The 21,377-nt window shown below is 42.2% G+C and overlaps 1 protein-coding gene across 1 annotated transcript in view; it reads left to right on the forward strand.

Annotated features, from left to right (window-relative positions):
* LOC133512898 (ryanodine receptor 3-like) overlaps nucleotides 1-15,624 on the forward strand; it is a 90,312-nt gene extending 74,688 nt beyond the window's left edge. The window contains exons 75-103 of the mRNA XM_061842964.1: nucleotides 1,376-1,485; nucleotides 1,584-1,635; nucleotides 1,704-1,760; nucleotides 1,844-1,943; nucleotides 2,022-2,101; nucleotides 2,175-2,251; nucleotides 2,336-2,409; nucleotides 3,709-3,726; nucleotides 4,312-4,392; nucleotides 4,482-4,570; nucleotides 4,686-4,814; nucleotides 4,921-5,025; nucleotides 6,143-6,224; nucleotides 6,379-7,697; nucleotides 7,992-8,050; nucleotides 8,138-8,309; nucleotides 8,393-8,479; nucleotides 8,561-8,755; nucleotides 10,688-10,818; nucleotides 10,901-10,943; nucleotides 11,961-12,088; nucleotides 12,156-12,216; nucleotides 12,288-12,434; nucleotides 12,712-12,846; nucleotides 12,912-13,068; nucleotides 13,659-13,723; nucleotides 13,802-13,902; nucleotides 14,430-14,481; nucleotides 14,719-15,624. Coding sequence (XP_061698948.1) covers nucleotides 1,376-1,485; nucleotides 1,584-1,635; nucleotides 1,704-1,760; nucleotides 1,844-1,943; nucleotides 2,022-2,101; nucleotides 2,175-2,251; nucleotides 2,336-2,409; nucleotides 3,709-3,726; nucleotides 4,312-4,392; nucleotides 4,482-4,570; nucleotides 4,686-4,814; nucleotides 4,921-5,025; nucleotides 6,143-6,224; nucleotides 6,379-7,697; nucleotides 7,992-8,050; nucleotides 8,138-8,309; nucleotides 8,393-8,479; nucleotides 8,561-8,755; nucleotides 10,688-10,818; nucleotides 10,901-10,943; nucleotides 11,961-12,088; nucleotides 12,156-12,216; nucleotides 12,288-12,434; nucleotides 12,712-12,846; nucleotides 12,912-13,068; nucleotides 13,659-13,723; nucleotides 13,802-13,902; nucleotides 14,430-14,481; nucleotides 14,719-14,814 — 4,002 coding nt within the window. The 3' untranslated portion in view covers nucleotides 14,815-15,624. The remainder of the gene's footprint in view (nucleotides 1-1,375; nucleotides 1,486-1,583; nucleotides 1,636-1,703; nucleotides 1,761-1,843; nucleotides 1,944-2,021; nucleotides 2,102-2,174; nucleotides 2,252-2,335; nucleotides 2,410-3,708; nucleotides 3,727-4,311; nucleotides 4,393-4,481; nucleotides 4,571-4,685; nucleotides 4,815-4,920; nucleotides 5,026-6,142; nucleotides 6,225-6,378; nucleotides 7,698-7,991; nucleotides 8,051-8,137; nucleotides 8,310-8,392; nucleotides 8,480-8,560; nucleotides 8,756-10,687; nucleotides 10,819-10,900; nucleotides 10,944-11,960; nucleotides 12,089-12,155; nucleotides 12,217-12,287; nucleotides 12,435-12,711; nucleotides 12,847-12,911; nucleotides 13,069-13,658; nucleotides 13,724-13,801; nucleotides 13,903-14,429; nucleotides 14,482-14,718) is intronic.
* Nucleotides 15,625-21,377: the final 5,753 nt, after the last annotated feature.

Below are 21,377 nucleotides of genomic sequence, written 5' to 3' on the forward strand. Positions count from 1 at the left end.
AAACTCAAAACCCAAACCTCAAAACTATTAGGCAGACTTACTGTTGTCCCAATGAGCTGGCTAATGACTTAAATCATTTTTTTATTTACTTAGATATGCTGTTTACAAGTTAAAAAAAAAAAGACCAGTGGGATGTACCAGCACCCCAAACTAAAAACTCTACACCTCTTTTAAAGGGCCTGCTCCACTCCTTTCCTTGTCTTTGACCTAACCCAGGCTAATTTCCTCTGACCCCTCCCTAGGCATCGCTCTATTAATCTCTTCCTCCTGGCCTATCAGAGAATATGGATAGAAACAGAGGAGTACTCTTTTGAAGAGAAGCTAGTACAAGATCTTGCAGTAAGTACTACTTAGAGTTCAAAAGCCCATCCCAGCACCTTGACGACAGTGGCCTTGTGCCTTGGGGAGGCTTGCCCCTCCTCTTCCTGTTCGGCCTTTGACGTTGTTGTACATGGTTGAAGTTGTTTTCCCGAATTATCAGCTAGGTGGCACTTTTCTATAGCAAGCATGACATTACTGCTGATGTCAGAGCAATATCACTCAGTACTTTTTGTGCAACTGCAGCGTTTAATTAAACCATGAGAGCATCCAATCACGTTGTCTCGGCTTACCTGTTCGATATTTGTTCTGTTATTTTTTTTCTTCTTCATACCCTTTACAATGCTGTCAGAGCTGTATTTTACAGAGTAATTCCAAGAAAACACTTATTTTTTTCAATTAGTTCCTGACTATTTGACCCCTTTTGTAAAAAATATAAAAGGAGAATCATGTACTGAATGGAAAAACAATGATGTATGGTATGGTATTATCAAAACCTTAAACAGCATTTAATAAGAATAGTTTTGTCACACCTGTACTGCTCATGTACGGCGTACAAATAGTTGGATTCAAAGTTTTTGTTGAATTGACGTGCATCTATCAATCTGTTTTCTATACTGTTTAACCAAATCAAAGTTTTTAGGAGTTTGGAAAGTTTTTGAAAATAGGTATAATATTTTTTCAACACCATTTTCTTACATAACATGGAAATTAAGACACTTGGGACAAAATAAAAAAAAAAAAAAAAGCAGTTTCTTTATCGAAAAGTTAAACAATAGTAGATTGACAGGTACTATGAGTTGTTTGTGCTCCTGAATAAATCGTTGGATGTCCATAGAATGCTACATAGTGGGCTGATGGAAAATCATGCTTTTTGCCATCCAGCATGTCGCCTTGTGTGTGTGTAGCATGTTAATCAATGCTTGTGCTTGATGCTCAGCATGCTTGTGGTATTTTAATCAGATTAGAAGCTCGTTAGTAAAAGGTGAGGGGCTGTCACGCCACAGTTGTCGTGTCCGACTCCATAATTAATGATGAAATGCCATAACTTGTCCAGAAAACACAACACAAAGGAGAGGATGAGGAAGAGGAGGAAGTCAGAAAGCAGCCCGATCCTCTTCACCAACTCATTTTGCACTTCAGCCACAATGCTCTTACAGAGTGCAGGTAAACATACATATTTACATACACGCACACACAGATGACGCGTGATCTGTGGCTGTGCATCCTTTAACCGTACAATATTTGTCTTATGGTTGTTTCAGCTCTTTGGAAGATGATCCGTTATATATCGCGTATGCAGATATGATGGCAAAGGTACAACGTAGACTGACTGACTGAGTGATGTAAAAATGTGCCAGTTTTACATAACATTTCCCTCACAGAGTTGTGCTGAAGGTGAAGAGCAAAATGATGAGGAAGAGAAAGAGAAAACATTTGAGGTACGATTGAAGCCAACGGTAAAATTATTTCTTTTTTTTCCCTACCACACTGTATGTTGCATAATGTGTGTGGTGCCTTACAGGAGAAGGAAATGGAGAAACAAAAGATGTTGTACCAGCAGGCCCGACTGCATGACCGTGGGGCTGCAGAAATGCTGCTCCAGATGATTGGTGCTAGTAAAGGTAAAACCTCTTACCCGTCCATCCTCATGCACCCACCACGTTAGCAATATAGTATGATTTACACTCTTTCGTCATTAGGTCGATTGGATGCCATGGTGACCTTCACCCTGAAACTGGGCATCTCCATTCTTAATGGGGGGAACATTCTGGTCCAGCAGGTTGTGGTTGCTTCCCAACCAGAAACGATTTAATTAACTCCATGAACCTAGTTAACTATCTTCTTTTGTGCAGAAAATGTTGGACTACCTGAAAGAGAAGCGAGATGTCGGCTTCTTCAAAAGCTTATCTGGACTAATGATGTCTTGCAGGTAATGAGGTTTCTCGCTCTTTTAAAAATTAACCATATAGACCTAAATGAATGTCAGCTAATAATGTTCATCTTTCCTTGTCAGTGTGCTGGACCTGAATGCTTTTGAGAGGCAAAACAAAGCAGAAGGTCTCGGAATGGTTACAGAAGAGGGATCAAGTAAGAAACTTAATCAGCACCCACAATAGTTTACATATTGTTTATAGCACCTGCATTAGTATGTTGTCATGTTCAGGTAAAAGGTAACAATCCTTACTTAACTTCCAACAACCTCATGATTTGTAGATAAAGTAGAGAAAACAGCGTTTTCCTGTATGATCCATGCGACAACGTGCCAAAAAGTGAAAGCCTGCCCTCTGGTGTTTACACAATCCTGCTACCATATTACCTACAGTACTCAACCTACTGTACATACACACACAAAAACATTCAAAGTCTCCAATATTCTCTCTTTTCAGGTACACATGACGATTGTCCACTTCAATTGGCATACCTACCCAAGCTAATGTGATTAAAAAAAAAAAAAAACAAGATAAAAATGCTCTAAACTCAACAACATTATTAACAACTATATAGTATGAATACACATTCTGAGTATGAATAGCTTTTCAAAGGCTGAATTTTGGACTACAGTCAGGCATGTTGCTGTGATCTAACATGTCGTTCAGGTCTATTGAGATTCTGACACACCACTGGACACTCCGGAGCTACAGATTTCTTTGCTCTTTTGTGGTTGCGTAGTTCCATTTTCATATCATGGTTTTGTTTCATGTCGATATTGTCACCACACAGGTGAGCCTGTGTTACTGTATGTCCAAGTCCTGTCTTTTTACGGCCAACCAATTACGTTGATTTACTCACATCAAGTACAAATATAAAGTTGTTGAATGGATTGAATCCATTTGACAGCAGGTTTGCATACAGTATGTAGTCATCGATTACTTCATTAGGTACATTTGCACAATCAAACGAGAACCGTTTGTAACGCTCTATTTGGTTTTAAATTGTAAATTACATCCTTGGGGTAGAGTATTACACTGAAACAACTCAGTATGGTGCAGTTCTACCCATCTAGGAACTACAAGCAATCGTTAACAACATCAATTATTTCTTTGCGTCTAGAAGATCAATAAAGGTCTTGCATTGGACCCCATTAGTTTGCGCAAGTGTACCTAAAGTTGTATAAATATTAAATATGTTCCATGATGCGTATTGCAGCCCCTTCCGATTTCATAATTTCAGGCATAAGTGATGGTAACTGTTTTAATCCCAGTCTGTAGATTTTTTAATGTATTTTAAAACTTCTATTACAATCTTGTGTTGCAAATCGCTGTCCGTATTAGTCATATCTGGACTACAATCATTGTCTCCTGTGGATGTGATTGAATATCAATGTCCTCCTTTGCTTATGTCTGCTTTTGTTTGTTCCTATGATCATTTTTATGTCATCGGTCGCAGTCAACGTGAGTGAGCGGGGTAAATACAACGGTTTAGATTCTACTCTTACATGCAATGCTGATACCCTGATTGCCTCCCACCAACCACCTACCCCCCTGTTTGACTCCTTTATTCATGCCCCTCTGATCCTTTCTCCACTTTTCACCCTGAATGCATTACAAGCACCTTATTCTTTTTTTTTTTGTTAACCTGGGCTGAAGGAACGCATGCATGCACATTTTAACATCTGGTAGATCAATACAATATATTGTTCAGTCTGTGGTCAGGTGACCCAAATACCTTCTTCTTTCACAAGAAGGTAGTGCTTGCCAGTTGTTTTGTTTTGCCTTCATTTGAATTATACTAACCAGTAAATATTAAGAGTAAAGTCTTTGCTTTGTTTGCAAGAACCAAAATGGTTTTGCTGGTGTTTAAACAACTCAGCTCAGTCTTCTTAGCATTATTATGTTTTTGTTGTACTGTACATGTAATTTGCAAACTAGAAAGCAAGCTTTCTGTATAGTGCAAAAACAATCCTCCCACTCTTGTCTTAATAAATGGGAATTGTATCTGAGTGCTTTACCACTGAAAACAAATTGTTCATTTGCTTTGTTGCCTCTGCAGGTTCCAAAGTGCTTCAGAATGACGAGTTCACTAAAGATCTTTTTAGGTTTCTGCAGCTTCTGTGTGAGGGACACAACAACGGTATGTTAATACACTTGAACCAAGAAGTGATCATGGTAAACTGATTTTGGAATATTAAGTGGTTAACGGTGGGACTTCATTATCTACAGATTTCCAGAATTTTCTCAGGACACAGACTGGAAACACAACTACAGTTAACATCATTATTAGCACTGTGGACTACTTGCTCAGGCTTCAGGTCTGATTACTGCTATGAACACTTTCTTAAATACACTTTGAAATTGTATTATATTGTCTATTACTGTATGTTACATTTTCCACTGTCTGATAAGCATTTATGTTTCCTGAGACAGGAATCCATCAGTGATTTCTACTGGTACTACTCCGGAAAAGATATAATTGACGAGGCAGGTCAGAGGAACTTCTCAAAAGCGCTGGCAGTTGCTAAGCAGGTCTTCAATTCTTTAACGGAGTACATACAGGTGCAGTATCACGACACACAATACCACAGCGGGGGTTCAGTTCAATTTGACCAGTGTGAGTGCAATTAATTCATTTATCAACTGAGATCAGTGCTGTGTACTCTAGGGTCCATGTATTGGAAACCAGCAGAGTCTGGCTCATAGCAGATTGTGGGATGCAGTTGTGGGCTTCCTGCATGTTTTTGCCAACATGCAGATGAAGTTATCCCAGGTATGAAATCCCAATCTACATTTGACATTGAGGTTTTCTGATGTTTTATCCTCATAATACACTCCCAGTCAACCAGGATGGCATCAGATTTTTGAACTCATCTCCGAAATTGAAATTTTGATCCATATTGAGACCCAAACTGGGTGAAATGATCAACAGGCTATTGTATACATATACTGTATACTTGTACAATACACCAGATGTATACCAATAAAGAAGACAATACGTTGTTATAATAAAATTAACCGAAAAGCCCAAGAAATCTGGCGCCAACTCAACATTTGGGAATGGCAACCTGTCCTTCTTTTGTTTATTACATGTAACATGGGATTACTGTAAAAATAGCATAAAATTGTTGCCTGCGATTGGCTGCCTACCAGATCAGGGTGTATCCTGCCTACTGCCTGATGACAGCTGGGATAGGCTCCAGCACACCCTGCGACCCTTGTCAGGATAAGTAGCTCAGAAGATGGGTGGATGAATAATGGATAATGATATTGCAGTATCATTTGTTGCAACCAGTCCAGAGTGTACTCTGCCTCAGTCCGTCTTTCTCTCTCCTCCTAATGTTAATGTGTTCTCCGGCATTATCGTCTCAGAACAATTACATGTACATACATACAGCCAGATTCAAACTAACAAAAGAATCATTTGTAACTGGAATGTACTGCATCTTAATACAGAAGTACTCATAACACAATATTTTAATCAATGCAATATGTAGGACTTTTCCCCATACATTAAAGTAAAGTAAACTTACTTGCTTACCGAAGTAAACTTGCTTTGGCTACTTAAAATTTAAAAATATTCCACCAAAGATGCTGAGTGAGGTAGAGAACAGGTGGAACGATTTCCATTTAACGCATGAAAGGGTTGAACAGATTGGTGTTAGTTGTCATAAATCCAGTGTTGATAAAGACCTTAAATGATTTGGAGTGGCGAGACATCTGTTTTCAGACAGAAAACAACATTAATGCCGGGTTTGATGGATGGAGGTTATCTAGATTCACACTTTGGGAGTTGCGAGGCAGGTGTCTACTTGCAGACCATGCACAATGGACAGCATAGTTCAAAGGGGGCCACCAGCTGTCTCAGTCCTGCCTTTATCTACTAACAGGACTCCAGTCAGATTGAATTATTAAAGGAGCTGCTGGACCTCCAGAAGGACATGATCGTTATGATGCTCTCTCTTCTCGAAGGTGAAGTCCATCAGATCTGTCATAGCAGCTTGCATTTGTAAGAACATTAATGACGGATAAGAACGTGTTTGCAGTGAGACAATAACACTGCAACGTAATCTGCACAATGACACATTTTTGATGCGGCAGATTTCTTTTCCATATCTCTTTGCAGGAAATGTTGTCAATGGGACCATCGGTAAGCAAATGGTGGACACCTTGGTGGAATCGTCCAGCAATGTGGAAATGATCCTCAAGTTCTTTGACATGTTCCTCAAGTTGAAGGACCTGACCACCTCAGACAGCTTCAAGATCTATGATGCCGAAAGCAAAGGTTTCATCTCCAAGAAGGATTTCCAGAAGTCCATGGAGAACCAGAAGCAGTATTCCCAGTCGGAGATTGAGTTTCTTCTGTCTTGTGCTGAGGCGGATGAAAACGACATGTTCAACTATGTCCAGTTTGTGGAGAGATTCCACGAGCCCGCTAAGGACATCGGCTTTAACGTGGCCGTTCTGCTGACCAACCTCTCAGAGCACATGCCACATGACGCTCGCCTTTTGACGTTTCTGGACCTGGCCGAAAGTGTCCTCAGCTACTTTGAACCCTACTTGGGCCGTATTGAGATCATGGGTGGAGCTAAGCGCATCGAACGAGTCTACTTTGAGATCAGCGAGTCGAGTCGAACCCAGTGGGAGAAGCCCCAGGTGAAGGAGTCCAAGCGGCAGTTCATCTTTGATGTGGTCAATGAAGGCGGAGAGAGCGAGAAAATGGAACTGTTTGTAAACTTCTGCGAGGATACCATTTTCGAGATGCAACTAGCATCCCAGATTTCAGAGCCGGACCCAGTAGAACGTCAGGAGGAAGATGACGAAGATGACAACCAGAGTGTGGCCGAGAACCAGGAAGAGGAAGAGGAGGAGAGTGTGATCTTGGAGTCTTCCTCAGCCTTCACCTTTGCCTGTATCTCCATGAGGAAAAACATCTGCCACTTTCGCCAGCTGCTCACACTCAAAAGCATGAAACAGCAGTACAGAAAATTCCGGAAGATGAGTGTGAGGGAAACTGTGCAAGGCTTCTTTGCTTTCTTCTGGATGATCGTCACAGGTTTCCTCCACTTTGTCTACAGCTTGGTGTGGGGTTTCTTCCATATTTTGTGGACGACCATGTTTGGGGGTGGCCTTGTTGAAGGGGCAAAGAATATGAAGGTCACAGACATCTTGGGGAACATGCCAGATCCCACTCAGTTTGGGATCCACGGTGATATCCTGGAGACGGAGAAGATGGAGGCCCATGAGGTGTCAGCATTGACCGAGCTGGGTCACATAGCTCAAGGGGACGCCACGGAGACCGACCTGATGGCCGAGCTGCTCAACGTCCCACCAAGGAAGGAGGGAAAACATGGCGCAGAGCCTGGATTGGGGGACGTGTCTGAGGTGGTCGTGGGAGGCGATGCTCCATCCATAGCTGCCGCTGTCAAGCAGAAGAAGGCTCAGGTGAGTGCTGTCTAATTCACTGGAACCTCTAAACTCGAACGCAAAATGTTCGGTCATGCTGGTCGACTTCTAACTTTTGCCCATTTCATTTTCTTCGTTATCAGAATCAGCTTTACTTACTTGTTGTCACCTTTTTCCTCGTTACTCTTTGTAATATACATACATGTAAACTACTTGTTAAAATGTCAACACGTTTTTTTATAAGCAGTCAAGGCTGGCTCTGTAAAATGAGTGTGATGACTTCATCTGCAATCTCTCCAGTTAATATAAATAGCTGTTAATCTTATTTTTTAGCTGGCTGCAAAGAACCGGGCTTCAAATGGAGAATACAAATCGGATTCAGAGAAAGCAGAGTGAGTATTCTGTGTACTTTATTGTGGATGTAGTAATAAGCGTTCTACTGCCACACACCTCTCTTAGAGAATTGTTTCTTGTTGTAGCTCCGATGATGGTGAGAAGAAAGACCACGACAAGGCCAAAGATGAAGCCCCTCCTGAGCTCCCATTGGAAAGGAAAGTCCCCAAGAAGAGACTCGGCCTGAAGAAAGAACCACCCGAGGCCTTCACAGCCAGCTTCTGTGCTGGTTTGGAAATCTACCAGACCAAGATGCTGGTCAGATTACTTCTCATTTAACTCATCCAATAAATGGCTTATGAGTATTTCATGAATATATTTTTACTTCATGTGTTGTATAGAATTACCTGGCCAGAAACTTCTACAACCTACGATTTTTGGCACTCTTTGTTGCATTTGCAATCAACTTCATTCTTCTCTTTTATAAAGTGAGTTCAACACTGCACGTTGTGAAAATATGGGTTAAAATTTAGGCAAACAAATATATTAAAATTCTTCCATGTTATAAGGTGACTGGTGATAACTCTGACGATGAGGACCCTTGGAATGGTCGAGGGAGAACTCGGGAAGAAGAAGAAGATGGCTCTCTTGAATATTTTATCCTACAAGAGAGTACAGGTTACATGGCACCAACACTTCGCTGTCTGGCAATACTGCACACTATTATATCTTTTTTGTGTGTAGTGGGATACTACTACCTGAAGGTACGCGCATACATTCCTAATGAACATAATATACTACACAAAAATAGGTACTGTGCACTATATGGACAAAAGCATTGGGCCCCCTTATTCAAACTATTAGGGATGTTGAAATCTATTAATGCTATGGAATGATCTGTTCTTTGGCTTTTTGGATTCCTAAATTCAAAATGTCTGCCCAATTTCTCTGTTTCAACACACAAGTTGAACTCCAATTCCTTCAGAATTCAGAACAAAAAAATTCCAAAGGAAATCGAAATAATTGCTACTGGTGTCAGGCAAAATGGGGTCAACAATACAGAGCAATGGAGAGTGTGGTAAGGAAGTGAAGAAACGGGTCCAAGCAGGGTGGAACAGTTAGCGGAAGGTGTCTGGTGTTCTATGTGACAGAAGGGTATTTGCTAGGATGAAGGGCAAAGTTTATAAAACAGTGGTGAGGCTGGCCATGATGCGCGGATCAGACACGGTCGCACTGAAGAGACAACAGGAAGCAGAACTTGTTGTGGGAGAAATGAAGGTGTTGAGGTTCTCGCTCGAAGTGAGCTGGTTGGATAGGATTAGAAATGAGCTCATTAGAAGGGCAGCCAAAGTTGGATATTTTGGAGTTTGAGAGAGCAGACTTTGATGGTTTGGACATGTCCAGAGGTGAGAGAGTGAGTGTGTTGGTAGAACGGGGCTGAGGATGGAGCTGCCAGGCAAAAGAGCGAGAGGAAGACCAAAGCATAGGTTGATGGATGTGGTGAGGGAGGACATGAAGACTGTGAGGAAGATGCATGAGATAGGCTTAGATGGAAAAAGACGACACGCTGTGGTGACCCCTAATCGGGACAAGCCGAAAGGAAAAGAAGAAAGAAGAAGAAGGTGTCAGGCAACATGGTGGAATGTTGTTTGCCTTTATCTATGGTGTTTGCAGGGTCTCTCACTGTGTTCTTCCTGGGCCTTTAAACTTCCTTCCACAGTCCATAAATATGAATGCAAAGTTAGTTGAACTCCCCTGGAGATCGGTCCAGAGTGTATGGGGGGACATTTGTCTCAAAAATATGTTATATGCTCCGTTGATGTTTTGACTGCAAGTCATTTTTTGGGGAATCCAGGAGTCTATGGTCTGACCCCGTTGAAATCCCCAGTATCACGTGAACAAGGTAGAGAACCAGCAGTTCCGTTATTAGGAAAAAAAAAAAAAATCACCTTACTTATCTGTCAGCAAGACACAAAATATATCTCATTATTTCATGGTTTAAATAATACACGTGGCTAGCTCCTAATCATCTATTTCATACATCTTCAAGTATATCTGTCTTTTCTTGTTTGAAATAAGTGTTGAAAAAAGAAGCGGCACGGTGCATCAGCTGGAAAGCGTTGGCCTCACAGTTCTGAGGTCCTGGGTTCAATCCTGTGTGGAGTTTACATGTTCTCCCCGTGTCTGCGTGGGTTTTCTCTGGGCACTCCGGTTTCCTCCCACATCCCCTAAACATGCAACATTAATTGGACACTCGAACTTGCCCCTAGGTTGCCCCTTGATTGTGAGTGCGGGTGTTTCTCTCCATGTGCCCTGCGATTGGCAGGTAACGAGTTCAGGGTGTACCCTGCCTCCTGCCCATTGACAGCAGGGATAGGCTGCGGCACTCCCCGCGACCCTTTTGAGGATAAGCGGTTAAGACAATGGATAGATGGATGTTGAAAAAAGACACAAAGAAACAAAAACGATCATCCTTTGACACTCAGTTAACTGGAGTTTGTAAGGACAATTTGTGCAAACGGACGTTAACAATCCCAAATTTTATGCAACACTGGATCTGAGTTTTTACACCTGAAATGACAGCTTTCAAGGTCCCACTGTACTTTTGTCCGTATGGTGTACTTTTCAAATGAAACATAATGGAGATGACTAGAACACAACAAAGGATAAAATAAACATATGACTGGATATGTAAGGTTCCTCTGGTGGTGTTCAAGCGTGAGAAGGAGATCGCCAGGAAGTTGGAGTTTGCTGGGCTTTACATCACAGAGCAGCCGTCAGACGATGACATCAAAGGACAGTGGGACCGGCTGGTCATTAATACGCCGTAAGTTTAACTCACAGATTTTCAGATCATTTCATTATCTTTGCAAAGATTGTACCAACATTTTTCTATGCCATTTTGTCAGGTCCTTCCCCAACAATTACTGGGACAAATTTGTCAAACGAAAGGTAAGCCGTGGAAGTATTTTGTTTCCTCAAACCAAAATATTGTGTATTTGGGGTTGCTATATCAAAGTCATTAAGAAGTTTAAACTTTAAAGCTGGTGCATGTCGATTTTCATGCAAGCGTAAGATATGCTGTGTGTATTTACCCGTATGGCTGACTGGTCTTTGCCCACTGGGGGTATTGGTGTAGCGAAGTCGTGCGCTCTCTTCGCAGAGTGAGATTCTGGTGTCACATTTATTAGATTACATTTTTAGTTTATCTAAATCTACACCTACTGGTGTCATGTTTACATTTTGCCACAGTGTGCCACTCATACACTGCATTTAAAGGGAATGAGAGGAGCCACTTTGATTGGACGGGATTGAAGGCTGTTGTGATGATTCCCGCTCCAATATCATATTAGTTTTAGATATGATGTGCAAACCTGTTCACAAAACCACCATGATCAAGTCTAACCCTGCCTCCTTGCAGTTACGCCAAGTGCAGGGCTAGATTTTACACCAGTTGTGAAAATGAAGCCCTCAGGGTCAGCAGTTTTCTCATCCTGTATAATTTTTTTTTGCACAACAATGCCAGATTATAAAAACAATTTTACAAAACATTCAATCCATTTTCTCACAGCAGCACAATTTTATTGTAGTTTGCACATCTATCTGACAATTGAGAGATTCTGGCTTTCGAATCTTTGCTGGCATGAGACTTCTCTGGTCACACTGGTTCCCTCCCGTTTTCCAAAAATAGTCATTCATGTTTCAAGGTTCTTTTTAGTCTTTGTCTAAAGGTGTGAATATGAGTGTGAATGGTTGTTCGTCTGCATGACTGCCTGATGTCCAATCCACAGTGTACCATTCTTGTTGCCATGACTCAACTGTTACAGACTCCACCTCACTTTTCACTTCAAACGAGGACAATCAATATATAAAATGGATGGATGGAAGTTTTCACACCGTCTGATACCAAACATTGTTAAGGCTGATATATTGCTGAGATTCACTCCTCTATCCCCGTTTTCCCTGTAGGTGATCAAGAAATATGGTGATCTGTACGGAGCTGAGAGGATTGCAGAGCTGCTGGGCTTGGACAAAAGTGCTCTGGATTTTAATCCTACAGAGGAAGCCGTCACCAAGGAGGCCTCACTGGTGTCCTGGTGAGAGACGAGAGAGAAAAGGAAGCACCAAATTGAAACATTTTTTTGACTGTTTTTCTTTGGACAGGCTGAGCTCAATCGATACAATGTACCATATCTGGAAAATGGGGGTGGTGTTTACAGACAATGTAAGTGTGGATAGTTGGATGGAGGAATACCTGAAAAATAAAATGTGACATCAAATGTCTTTCCATACCAGTCATTCTTGTACCTTGTGTGGTACACGACCATGTCCATTCTGGGGCACTACAACAACTTCTTCTTTGCTGCACATCTACTGGACATTGCCATGGGATTCAAGACACTCCGCACCATTTTGTCCTCGGTCACTCATAACGGCAAACAGGTGAGGCACTTCATGCAGCCGACTGTATGGTATGCAGTACTCTCACAATCTGATCCAAATTCATCATGTGCAGTTCAGAACTATAAACAAAAAGCACACAGCTACTGTACTGCAACATTTTGCCCATTATATAAAGCTATTTTGGATGAACGTTTTTACATTAATGTGTGTATTGTCAGGAAAATTGAATTTCCGACTTGCTACCGCATCCCATAAACATCACACAGTAATACTGTGGATGTTTCACTGCTTTGTGTGCGTGTTTGTGTGTGTGCAGCTGGTGTTGACAGTGGGCCTCCTGGCCGTTGTGGTCTACCTCTACACTGTCGTGGCCTTTAACTTCTTCAGGAAGTTCTACAACAAGAGTGAAGATGACGACGAGCCAGACATGAAGTGCGACGACATGATGACCGTAAGAGAAACGCGAATACCTCCATGAGCGGAATGCCTCTTGCATGTGTCATCTTTCCTCCGCAGTGCTACTTATTCCACATGTATGTCGGCGTGAGAGCGGGTGGAGGCATTGGCGATGAGATAGAAGATCCGGCTGGTGACCCCTACGAGCTGTACCGCATCCTTTTTGACATTACCTTCTTCTTCTTTGTGATTGTCATTCTCCTGGCCATCATCCAGGGTGAGATCCAGGCACATTTTTATTCACCACCGTTTATAAGCTCATTTTACATGCTTTAAAAACCGAGGATGGTTTATTTGGTACCTGTGTCTTCAATGGAGATTAACTTGACTCAATGATTAATACTATATAAAAAATAAAATAAAATCATTGGGAACAGTTAAAAGCCAAATATTTATGACATGATAAAACAGAAACCTTTAAATGAAATACATCATGCTCACTGAGGGCCATCTGGCTGGTCTTAGCAGGATGAACTTGAAATGTGAGGTTCAATTAAATAACATACGTGAGCACCACTGATTCTGAAGGCCATCGGCAGAACATGGCAGGTTAATCTGCTGGGACCAGGAAATCCATCCACCCCATACTGTACATGGAATGTACAGAATGCAGCTGGAGAAATGCTATGAAATGAGGAGGCCATTATGATCACGTTAATACTGGTTCACTGGACCAATATTAGAATTACGAATGTAAACGGTCAGTGCTTGTGATTGTGATTAGGCCGTAAACCTTGTTGGCCCTGACCCTTCACCACTTAGGAACTGACACATTGGAGCCTCTAACATCCTAGTTGATGGTTACAGGTTTAATCATCGATGCTTTTGGAGAGCTCAGAGACCAGCAGGAACAAGTCAAAGAGGACATGGAGGTGAGCGAAATAAACAGTGAGTGCACGGGGTCAACATCTTTTCCTCATCCTCACCATTTCTTCCCTTTCTCTCCTCAGACAAAATGTTTCATTTGTGGGATCGGAAACGACTACTTTGACACAACGCCTCACGGCTTCGAGACTCACACTTTGCAAGAGCACAATTTGGCCAACTACCTGTGAGTATTCCACTTGTAAGAATTGGGCACTGCATTGTGTCTTCAGTTCTTTGTAACTGTAGTAGGGAGCAGGTCACTCATGGACCCCACACCCCTTCCCATCCCTCATTTTAAAAGCAAAGAAACATTTAGAAATTTGGGTTTGATAGACCTCTCTGGAACAATGTTTCTTTTTTGCCCTTTTGATAATAAAGATAGATATCATTGTTGTGCCAAGGTACTATGTTGAAGTCAATTGACCTGCTTCATTTTGAGAAAAATAGTTATATTTTACATAATACTTTGGTGCCAATTAACTATGTTGAAATGAGTTGAGGTGGACTTTTTTTTAGATTGTTGTTGAAGTTGTGCTTTGCAATAATATTGTGGCATCAAACGGGAGTTCTAAACCTTTTTAGTGGGAAATCAGAGACTCAGATTTTTGTTACTCACATATTTCTGAACTTTGTTTTAGGTTGCTTTTCTTCGTATAGTTTTGCTTGATATGTTTCGTTCCCATCGATTCTACTTTTTGCCCCCCCCTCAAGGTTTTTCCTGATGTACCTCATCAACAAGGACGAGACAGAGCACACTGGCCAGGTGCAGTACATTGTGTACGATTACACTGACTCAAAAATAGTGTCACCAGATTTTGAAATTATTCCTGAGATCCCTTTGCCTGGACTGAACTTCATATAAATGATTACTGTTGTTTAATTTATTGCATGTTTATTAAAGTGTAACATACCATAATAGTCTCCAGATATCGTGCAAATAAATCCTAAATCATGAAATAAAGGCTAAGTCCATACTGTTATTTGTGTGTGTGTGCGTCAGGAGTCATATGTGTGGAAGATGTACCAAGAGCGCTGCTGGGATTTCTTCCCCGCCGGAGACTGCTTCCGCAAGCAGTACGAAGATCAGTTGGGGTAGAGGGGATGCATCCTCCTTGCCTACATCCAGGGGGTGCTGGTGCTCTGATCTTCTCCCTACCCTTAACTCACCTGCTCCGAACTGAAGGCGACCCAAATGACTTTTATTTATTATTATTATTATTTTTTTTGATCTAGCAACAAAGTGCGATCCCCTCACGACTCTCCCTTCGGATGTCAGCCTCTAATTTTCTTTGTCAGGTTTTGGTTTTGCGGGGCCCTTTTGACAGCATTGCCTTTTACTCTGCATAACCCCTCCCTCAATCATTGCACAATGTTATGTTGTCTTCTTGAGAAACTCTAGTGGACTGTGTGTATGTGTATGCGCGTGTGTCTGTGTGTGGGCTATGAGACCATTTGTCAGTCAAATTATGCACAAGAATCCAACATAATTATTTAGAGAATGTTGAGACTTTATGCCAAAAGAAGTGTCAAGTGCATTTGTTGTGGTCCCTTAAAATGAAGTGAAGAGGCAAACGGTATTATGTAAAATATCATTTTTTTTAAAAATTGTTTTCCCTGAAGTGCCTTATACTGTAGTACCAAGTCTACATTAGAAAGAAGCTATGCAAACCCTTGTGCTGTCTTTTCTTATTGTAAGTAGACGACAGACTTTTCATTTGACATGAAAGAAGAAAATGGGATTTATTTTGTTTTTTGCTGAAGGCAGCGTACATGCAAATGTTACATGTTGTGTAAATGACATCTGAGTTGATATGGCACAGCAAACGTGGAATTGCTATCGTATGGCCGTTTATATGTCGTAGCTTTGCAGATCTGTGCATTTCTTCTGATGGGACAAAAATAAACTTGTGCCGAAAAGGACTTGGCTCTCTGTCGGGCTTGTCTTTGCCCAGACATCGATGGGGTCTTGTGCCGCTGCCCTTCTTCGGTGGGTGACTGGTTAGCACATCTGTCTCACAGTTCTGAAGACCCAGGTTCAAATCCGCCCTCCCTTGTGTGGGATTTGCATGCGAGTATTTCCTTCCACATTCCTAAAATAAGTTAACCGAAGAGGGAGTTTCACTGATAGCTGTAGGTGTGAATGTTTATCTATAAATGCCCTGCAATTGCCTGGGGACAAGTTCAAGGTCAGAGTCAGCTGAGATAGACCCGAGCATGCCTGCAACCCAAGAGAGGATAAACACTGTTGAAAATGAATGCTTGTCTGTACGCTGCTGATATAGTTCGGTCACAACTGTTGTTTTCTTCCATTGCAGTCCAGCAGGGGTCAGGATGCACCCACATATCGCAAATGCAGGGTTTCTTCCCTGCTACTTCACTTAGTGGTTCTCTCTCGCATACAACATCCATCCATACATTTTCTTCGCCGCTTATCCTCACGAGGGTCGGGAGGAGTGCTGGAGCCTATCCCAGCTGTCAATGGGCAGGAGGCGGGGTACACCCTAAACTGGTTGCTAGCCAATCTCAGGGCATATCGAGACAAACAGCTGCACTCACTATCACACCTGGGGGCAATTTAGAGTGTCCAATTAATGTTGCGTGTTTTTGGGATGTGGGGGGAAACCTGAGTACCCAGAGAAAACTCAGGCACGGGGACAACATGCAAACTCCACACAGGCTGGTCCGGGATTGAACCCAGGTCCTCAGAACTGTGAGGCCCCGATTTTCCAGCTGACCCACCGTGCCACCAAGTAACATATATTTTGCAAATTATATATTTATATTTAATCATGTTTTGTTACCAGTTTATCTGTATCGAGATGAAATTGGTGGTTGATTCAAAAATAATGTTGTAAGGAAGGGTTCTGTCGATGCATTCAAAATGAAATGGAATGAAAATGTAATCAAGTGTTATAAGTTATATTACCTTAAGAAAGGGATTAAAATGTTTACATTCCTATTAGACTTAATTTAAAAGTGTAACCAATGACATTTCTCAAGGAATCCTTATATTGTGCCCATATTGCACCAGGGAATGATGGAGGACAACAAGTATTCAACCTGCTTACCCGTCGATTGACACGTGGATGACAATTGGTCTGTAGGGGACGCTCGTGTTGCATTTGAGAAGGCTTAAAGGTAAGATGAACGCGTGGTGGTCTCAGAGGATTTTGTTTCATCACAAGACAGCGGGTGACCTCTTTAGCAGCAGCACCTCCCCCCCCTCCAGCCTTTTCCCACTTCTTTTCTCTTGTACTCCAGCACCAACATCAGAGCTTGCTATGATGTCGTCTTCTAAATATGAAGGCAGAACGTCTTCAAAATGACCTGCGTGGTGATGACCTCAACAGAATGATTTATATCCATGCATCCATTTTATGTGGTGCTTATCCTCACAAGGGTCGTAGGAGTGCTAGAGCCTGCAATACCATCTTGTCTGTTATGTGATTATATTATCCTGCAAATAGATGTGTGATCAGAAGCCTGTATAATTGGCAGGATATGAGCAGATAATTGTTTTAGGCCTGTCTTATTGGATAATTATTTCAGTATGATCCACTCACCTCATTATTTTGTGTACAATTTGGGTCCATATGGTATTTGGCAGGTGAAACTTCATTAGGTCATCTCTGTTGAGTGTGTGCGTGCGTGTGCCTGTGTGCTATTTCCATTTATTTCAATTTCATGTTTGTACTGAGCATTGGCCTCACAGTTGTGAGTTCCAGGGTTCAATCCCGGCCCCGCGTGTGTGGAGTTTGCATGTCCTCCCCATGCCTGTGTGTGTTTTCTCCGGTTTCCTCCCACGTCCCAAAAACATGCAACATTAATTGGACACTAAATTGCCCCGAGGTGTGATTGTGAGTGTGGCTGTTTGTCTCGATGTGCCCTGCGATTGGCTGGCAACCAGTTCAGAGTGTAACCTGCCTCGTTCCCGTTGACAGCTAGGATAGGCTCCAGCACTCCCGCGACCCTCTTGAGGATAAGCGGCAAAAGAAAATGCATGGCTTGATGGATGTTTACACTGATGCTATGAAATTTACAGGTTTGGCCAAGGTTTTTCACCTTGGAAACATATCATATCTATCCATCTATCTATCTATCTATCTATCTATCTATCTATCTATCTATCTATCTATCTATCTATCTATCTATCTATCTATCTATCTATCTATCTATCTATCTATCTATCTATCTATCTATCTATCTATCTATCTATCTATCTATCTATCTATCTATCATCTCTTTTTTTTCTCACGTGACCTTGTGCTTCAAAGTGTTGGTCAAAGTTGCGCCATGTTGACGAGCGTAAATCAGAGAGCTGCAGCTTTAGTTTTATATTAGCACACGACCAAGGTTTTGCGTTGTATTGGCTAATTGTACGTGTTTAAACAACACCGTAGATTCAACAGGAGGAGATGAATGGCCTCTATTAGGAGCATTTAATCAGTGGCTGGCCTGGTGCTCCTGCTTTGGTGCACCCGCTGGCGAAAGATGAATGTCTCCAGGATATTTCATCAAACCCCTCCCATCAGTACACAGGATATGAGCCTCTAATTCTGTCTGTTTTGTTTCGGCTTGCTTCCATGCACACGACGACGGCAGGAATGTTTTGCAGCATGTCGCGAGGACTGGCACATAGTGATTAAAAAAAAAAACAATAACAAGGGAATGTGACATGGGGCATTTGGTTAAAATGCAAATTTTTTGAAGAGCTCATAGACAGGATGGTGGTTAGCACAAGTGCTTCACTCAAAATGTTAAATAAAGCCTGTTACTTGTCTATTGTTGTGAGTGTGAATGTTTGGGAACAGCTTGTAGTTTAGTTTTAAAATGTCTTTTTTATGACACCAGTCCTGGAAACTTTGACACATCCATCCATCCATTTTTATTGCCGCTTATCCTCATGAGGGTTGCTGGGAATGCTGGAGCCTATCCCAGGTGTCAATGGGCAGGAGGCAGGGTACACCCTGAACAGGTTGCAGGCCAATCGCAGGGCACATGGAGATAAACAGCCACACTCACAATCACATCTAGGTTGAATTTAGAGTGTCCAATTAATGTTGCATGTTTTGGAATGTGGGAGGAAACCGGAGTGCACGGAGAAAACCCATGCAGGGGTGGGGAGAACATGCGAGGCAGGTCCGGGGTTTGAACCTGAGACCTCAGAACTGTGTGTCATGATCCTGCCGCTCCAGCCCGGGCTGTGCGGGTTGGGAGGCGCACGCCTGCACCTCATGCGGGCTGGTTATCCTGTGTATTTATATGACCCCGATGACGACTGGTCCGGGCCAGATCGTTGAGGTTCATGTCCCGTTCCAGCACTCTCGTATCCCTGATCGTCAACCCGTGTGTACCGACCTTCGCCAGTTCTCCGACCGACCCCGTAAGCCTGACTCCTTTGACACTTCTGCCTGCCTTGATCGATCTCCCGTGTACCGACTCCTGCCTGCCCGCTCACCTGCTCTCTTCGCCCGACGTCCCAACTACCGCTGCTGCACCTGACTGCCTGTCCGATCCCCGACCTTCTAATAATAAACGTTTTTCCCCAAACTATCTTGCATCTGACGAATCCTGCATTTGGTTCCTAACTTCGTTCCGATGGGTCGTGACACTGTGAGGCCAACGCTTTACCAGCTGAAACCACCGTGCCGCCAGCTTTGACACAGATTATTTTAATTTTTAATAATATCATACATACTTAAGGTCAGGGTTGTTGATGGTGTAGAGGTTAACTCATCTGATTACTGTGCTGGATGTTCATGGGTTTAATTCCTGCTAAGTGGTCTTGTAAATATGTGTGAAAGGTTGTTGGTCCTCAGGGATTACTGTACTGTTTCAAAATCAGATGGGATGGAATCTACCTCACATATGACAATAACCAGATACGTGGTATGGGAAACTGGTATTTCCAATCCATTGTGGCAGCATATAAAACTGGTTGGTGTGCATCCCCCTTGTCGTCAGTAAATTGCTTTTTGTGAGCGTTGCTCCTATTTATTGTCCTGCCACACCTTGCCACTCTCTCTATTTCACCTAAAAGACGATCCTTCAATAATTTATTTCTCAGAAATTATTAATCATGTGTGAATTATTAAACCTTTGGCTGATTAAAACCCGTCCAAATGAATTGTGCAGCCACCGTGTGTTGTTATAATGTTGTGGCCAACACCGGAAGGACGCGCAGCAGACAAATTGAAGCCCAAATGCATCTCATTTCACGCCGTCCTTGAAAGCACACGTTAGATTGTTCAGTGCGCTCGATAAAGTGTATTTGCTTTGCCGCCATCGCATCTCATGAAAAATGGATGACCTCCTGCCCACTGCTCCCATGTCTGAATCCAGGGACTACATTTGGCTTAACATCCTCCTCCTCGTCTACCTCGCCCCCACCTTCTTCTCTACCTCTGTATTCTGTTGAAGGGGGTGAATAACTTAGCACATATTTCAGCCTGACACACTTTTGCTGCAGGTGTCCCCTGGGTGCCGGTTCATGAGCCCACACATGCTGTTTTATTTAGAAGTGAGACTTTGAGGACTTCTGTACGTGGGTGTGCATGGAATCCCATTTGCACTTATTGGGAAAGCCTTATGGACTTGTCTGCCCTTTATCTACATTTGATCTTCGATCAAACTTCGGCGGCAGACAACCTCTGTCCAAACACTTCAGCACGTATTGTCATGCTTTGCTTTATTAGAAAAGTCTTATAACAGTCTGAAATCGGGTAACCAACAATAAAAAAGCTGCCTACGGAAATGGATGAAATACATAATGGAGCTAAGGCAAGAAATTGAATCCGTTTTATTGTCAACACCCCGTGTGTGCTCAACTACACGCAATAACCAAGCTAATATGATAACGTGATGGAAATGTGCTGAGGGGTGTGGGGCAAATGACATAAATCACATGCAGAGTGGATGCAAAACTGTGCTGTTTGCATGATGGATACAAATAGCCATCTGATGTGTGCACGGTTCTCATATAAATACTTGTCTGCCCCACTGCAGGCACTAAATATCTCACAGGAAGATTGCACTATTCATTTTCTTTGATGCTAAATGAGTCGCTGAAGATGAATCATTGTCGCTTTGTCCTCAACATCTTTACAAGCCCCAAGACGCTAGTGAGGATAAGCGGTGTGAAAAATGGATGGATCCATTTGTAATTATGAAAATATTTGAACAGGCTTTCATCCAACAGAATCTTCTAAAATGAGCTACCAGAACTTTACCCAGTATTTTGCCTTTCAAAGGTAATAATACTTTGTTTCGATTAACACTGTCAGTGAAGTTTTGATTTCATTGTTGTTGTGATTTACAATTGTGTACTGCACCGTGAATCAAACTGAAAGATGCCAAATATTGGAATGATCCACTTGAGGCCCCTGTAAGCAGTGCCAGGTTGGATTTGATGGTCCAGATGGACCCAGTGAAGCACATCAAATGAGCGCCCCTGGCTCTGTCTTTAAGACTGACATTTTTTTTTTTAACAAACTCTCGTTAATGCTGACCAAATGTTTTTGTTTACAAGGTCAAAAACGTTGTACCTTGTTTATGCTCTCCCTGTCATTGTTTATGTGGTCCAATCAATTTCATGTATTTTTATTGCATATAAGGTGGAACCACAGTGATGGCCAAAATGGATGGGGCATACATTTAAAA

This window comes from Syngnathoides biaculeatus, chromosome 15, assembly GCF_019802595.1.
Source record: "Syngnathoides biaculeatus isolate LvHL_M chromosome 15, ASM1980259v1, whole genome shotgun sequence".
Classification (NCBI taxonomy): Eukaryota; Metazoa; Chordata; class Actinopteri; order Syngnathiformes; family Syngnathidae; genus Syngnathoides; species Syngnathoides biaculeatus.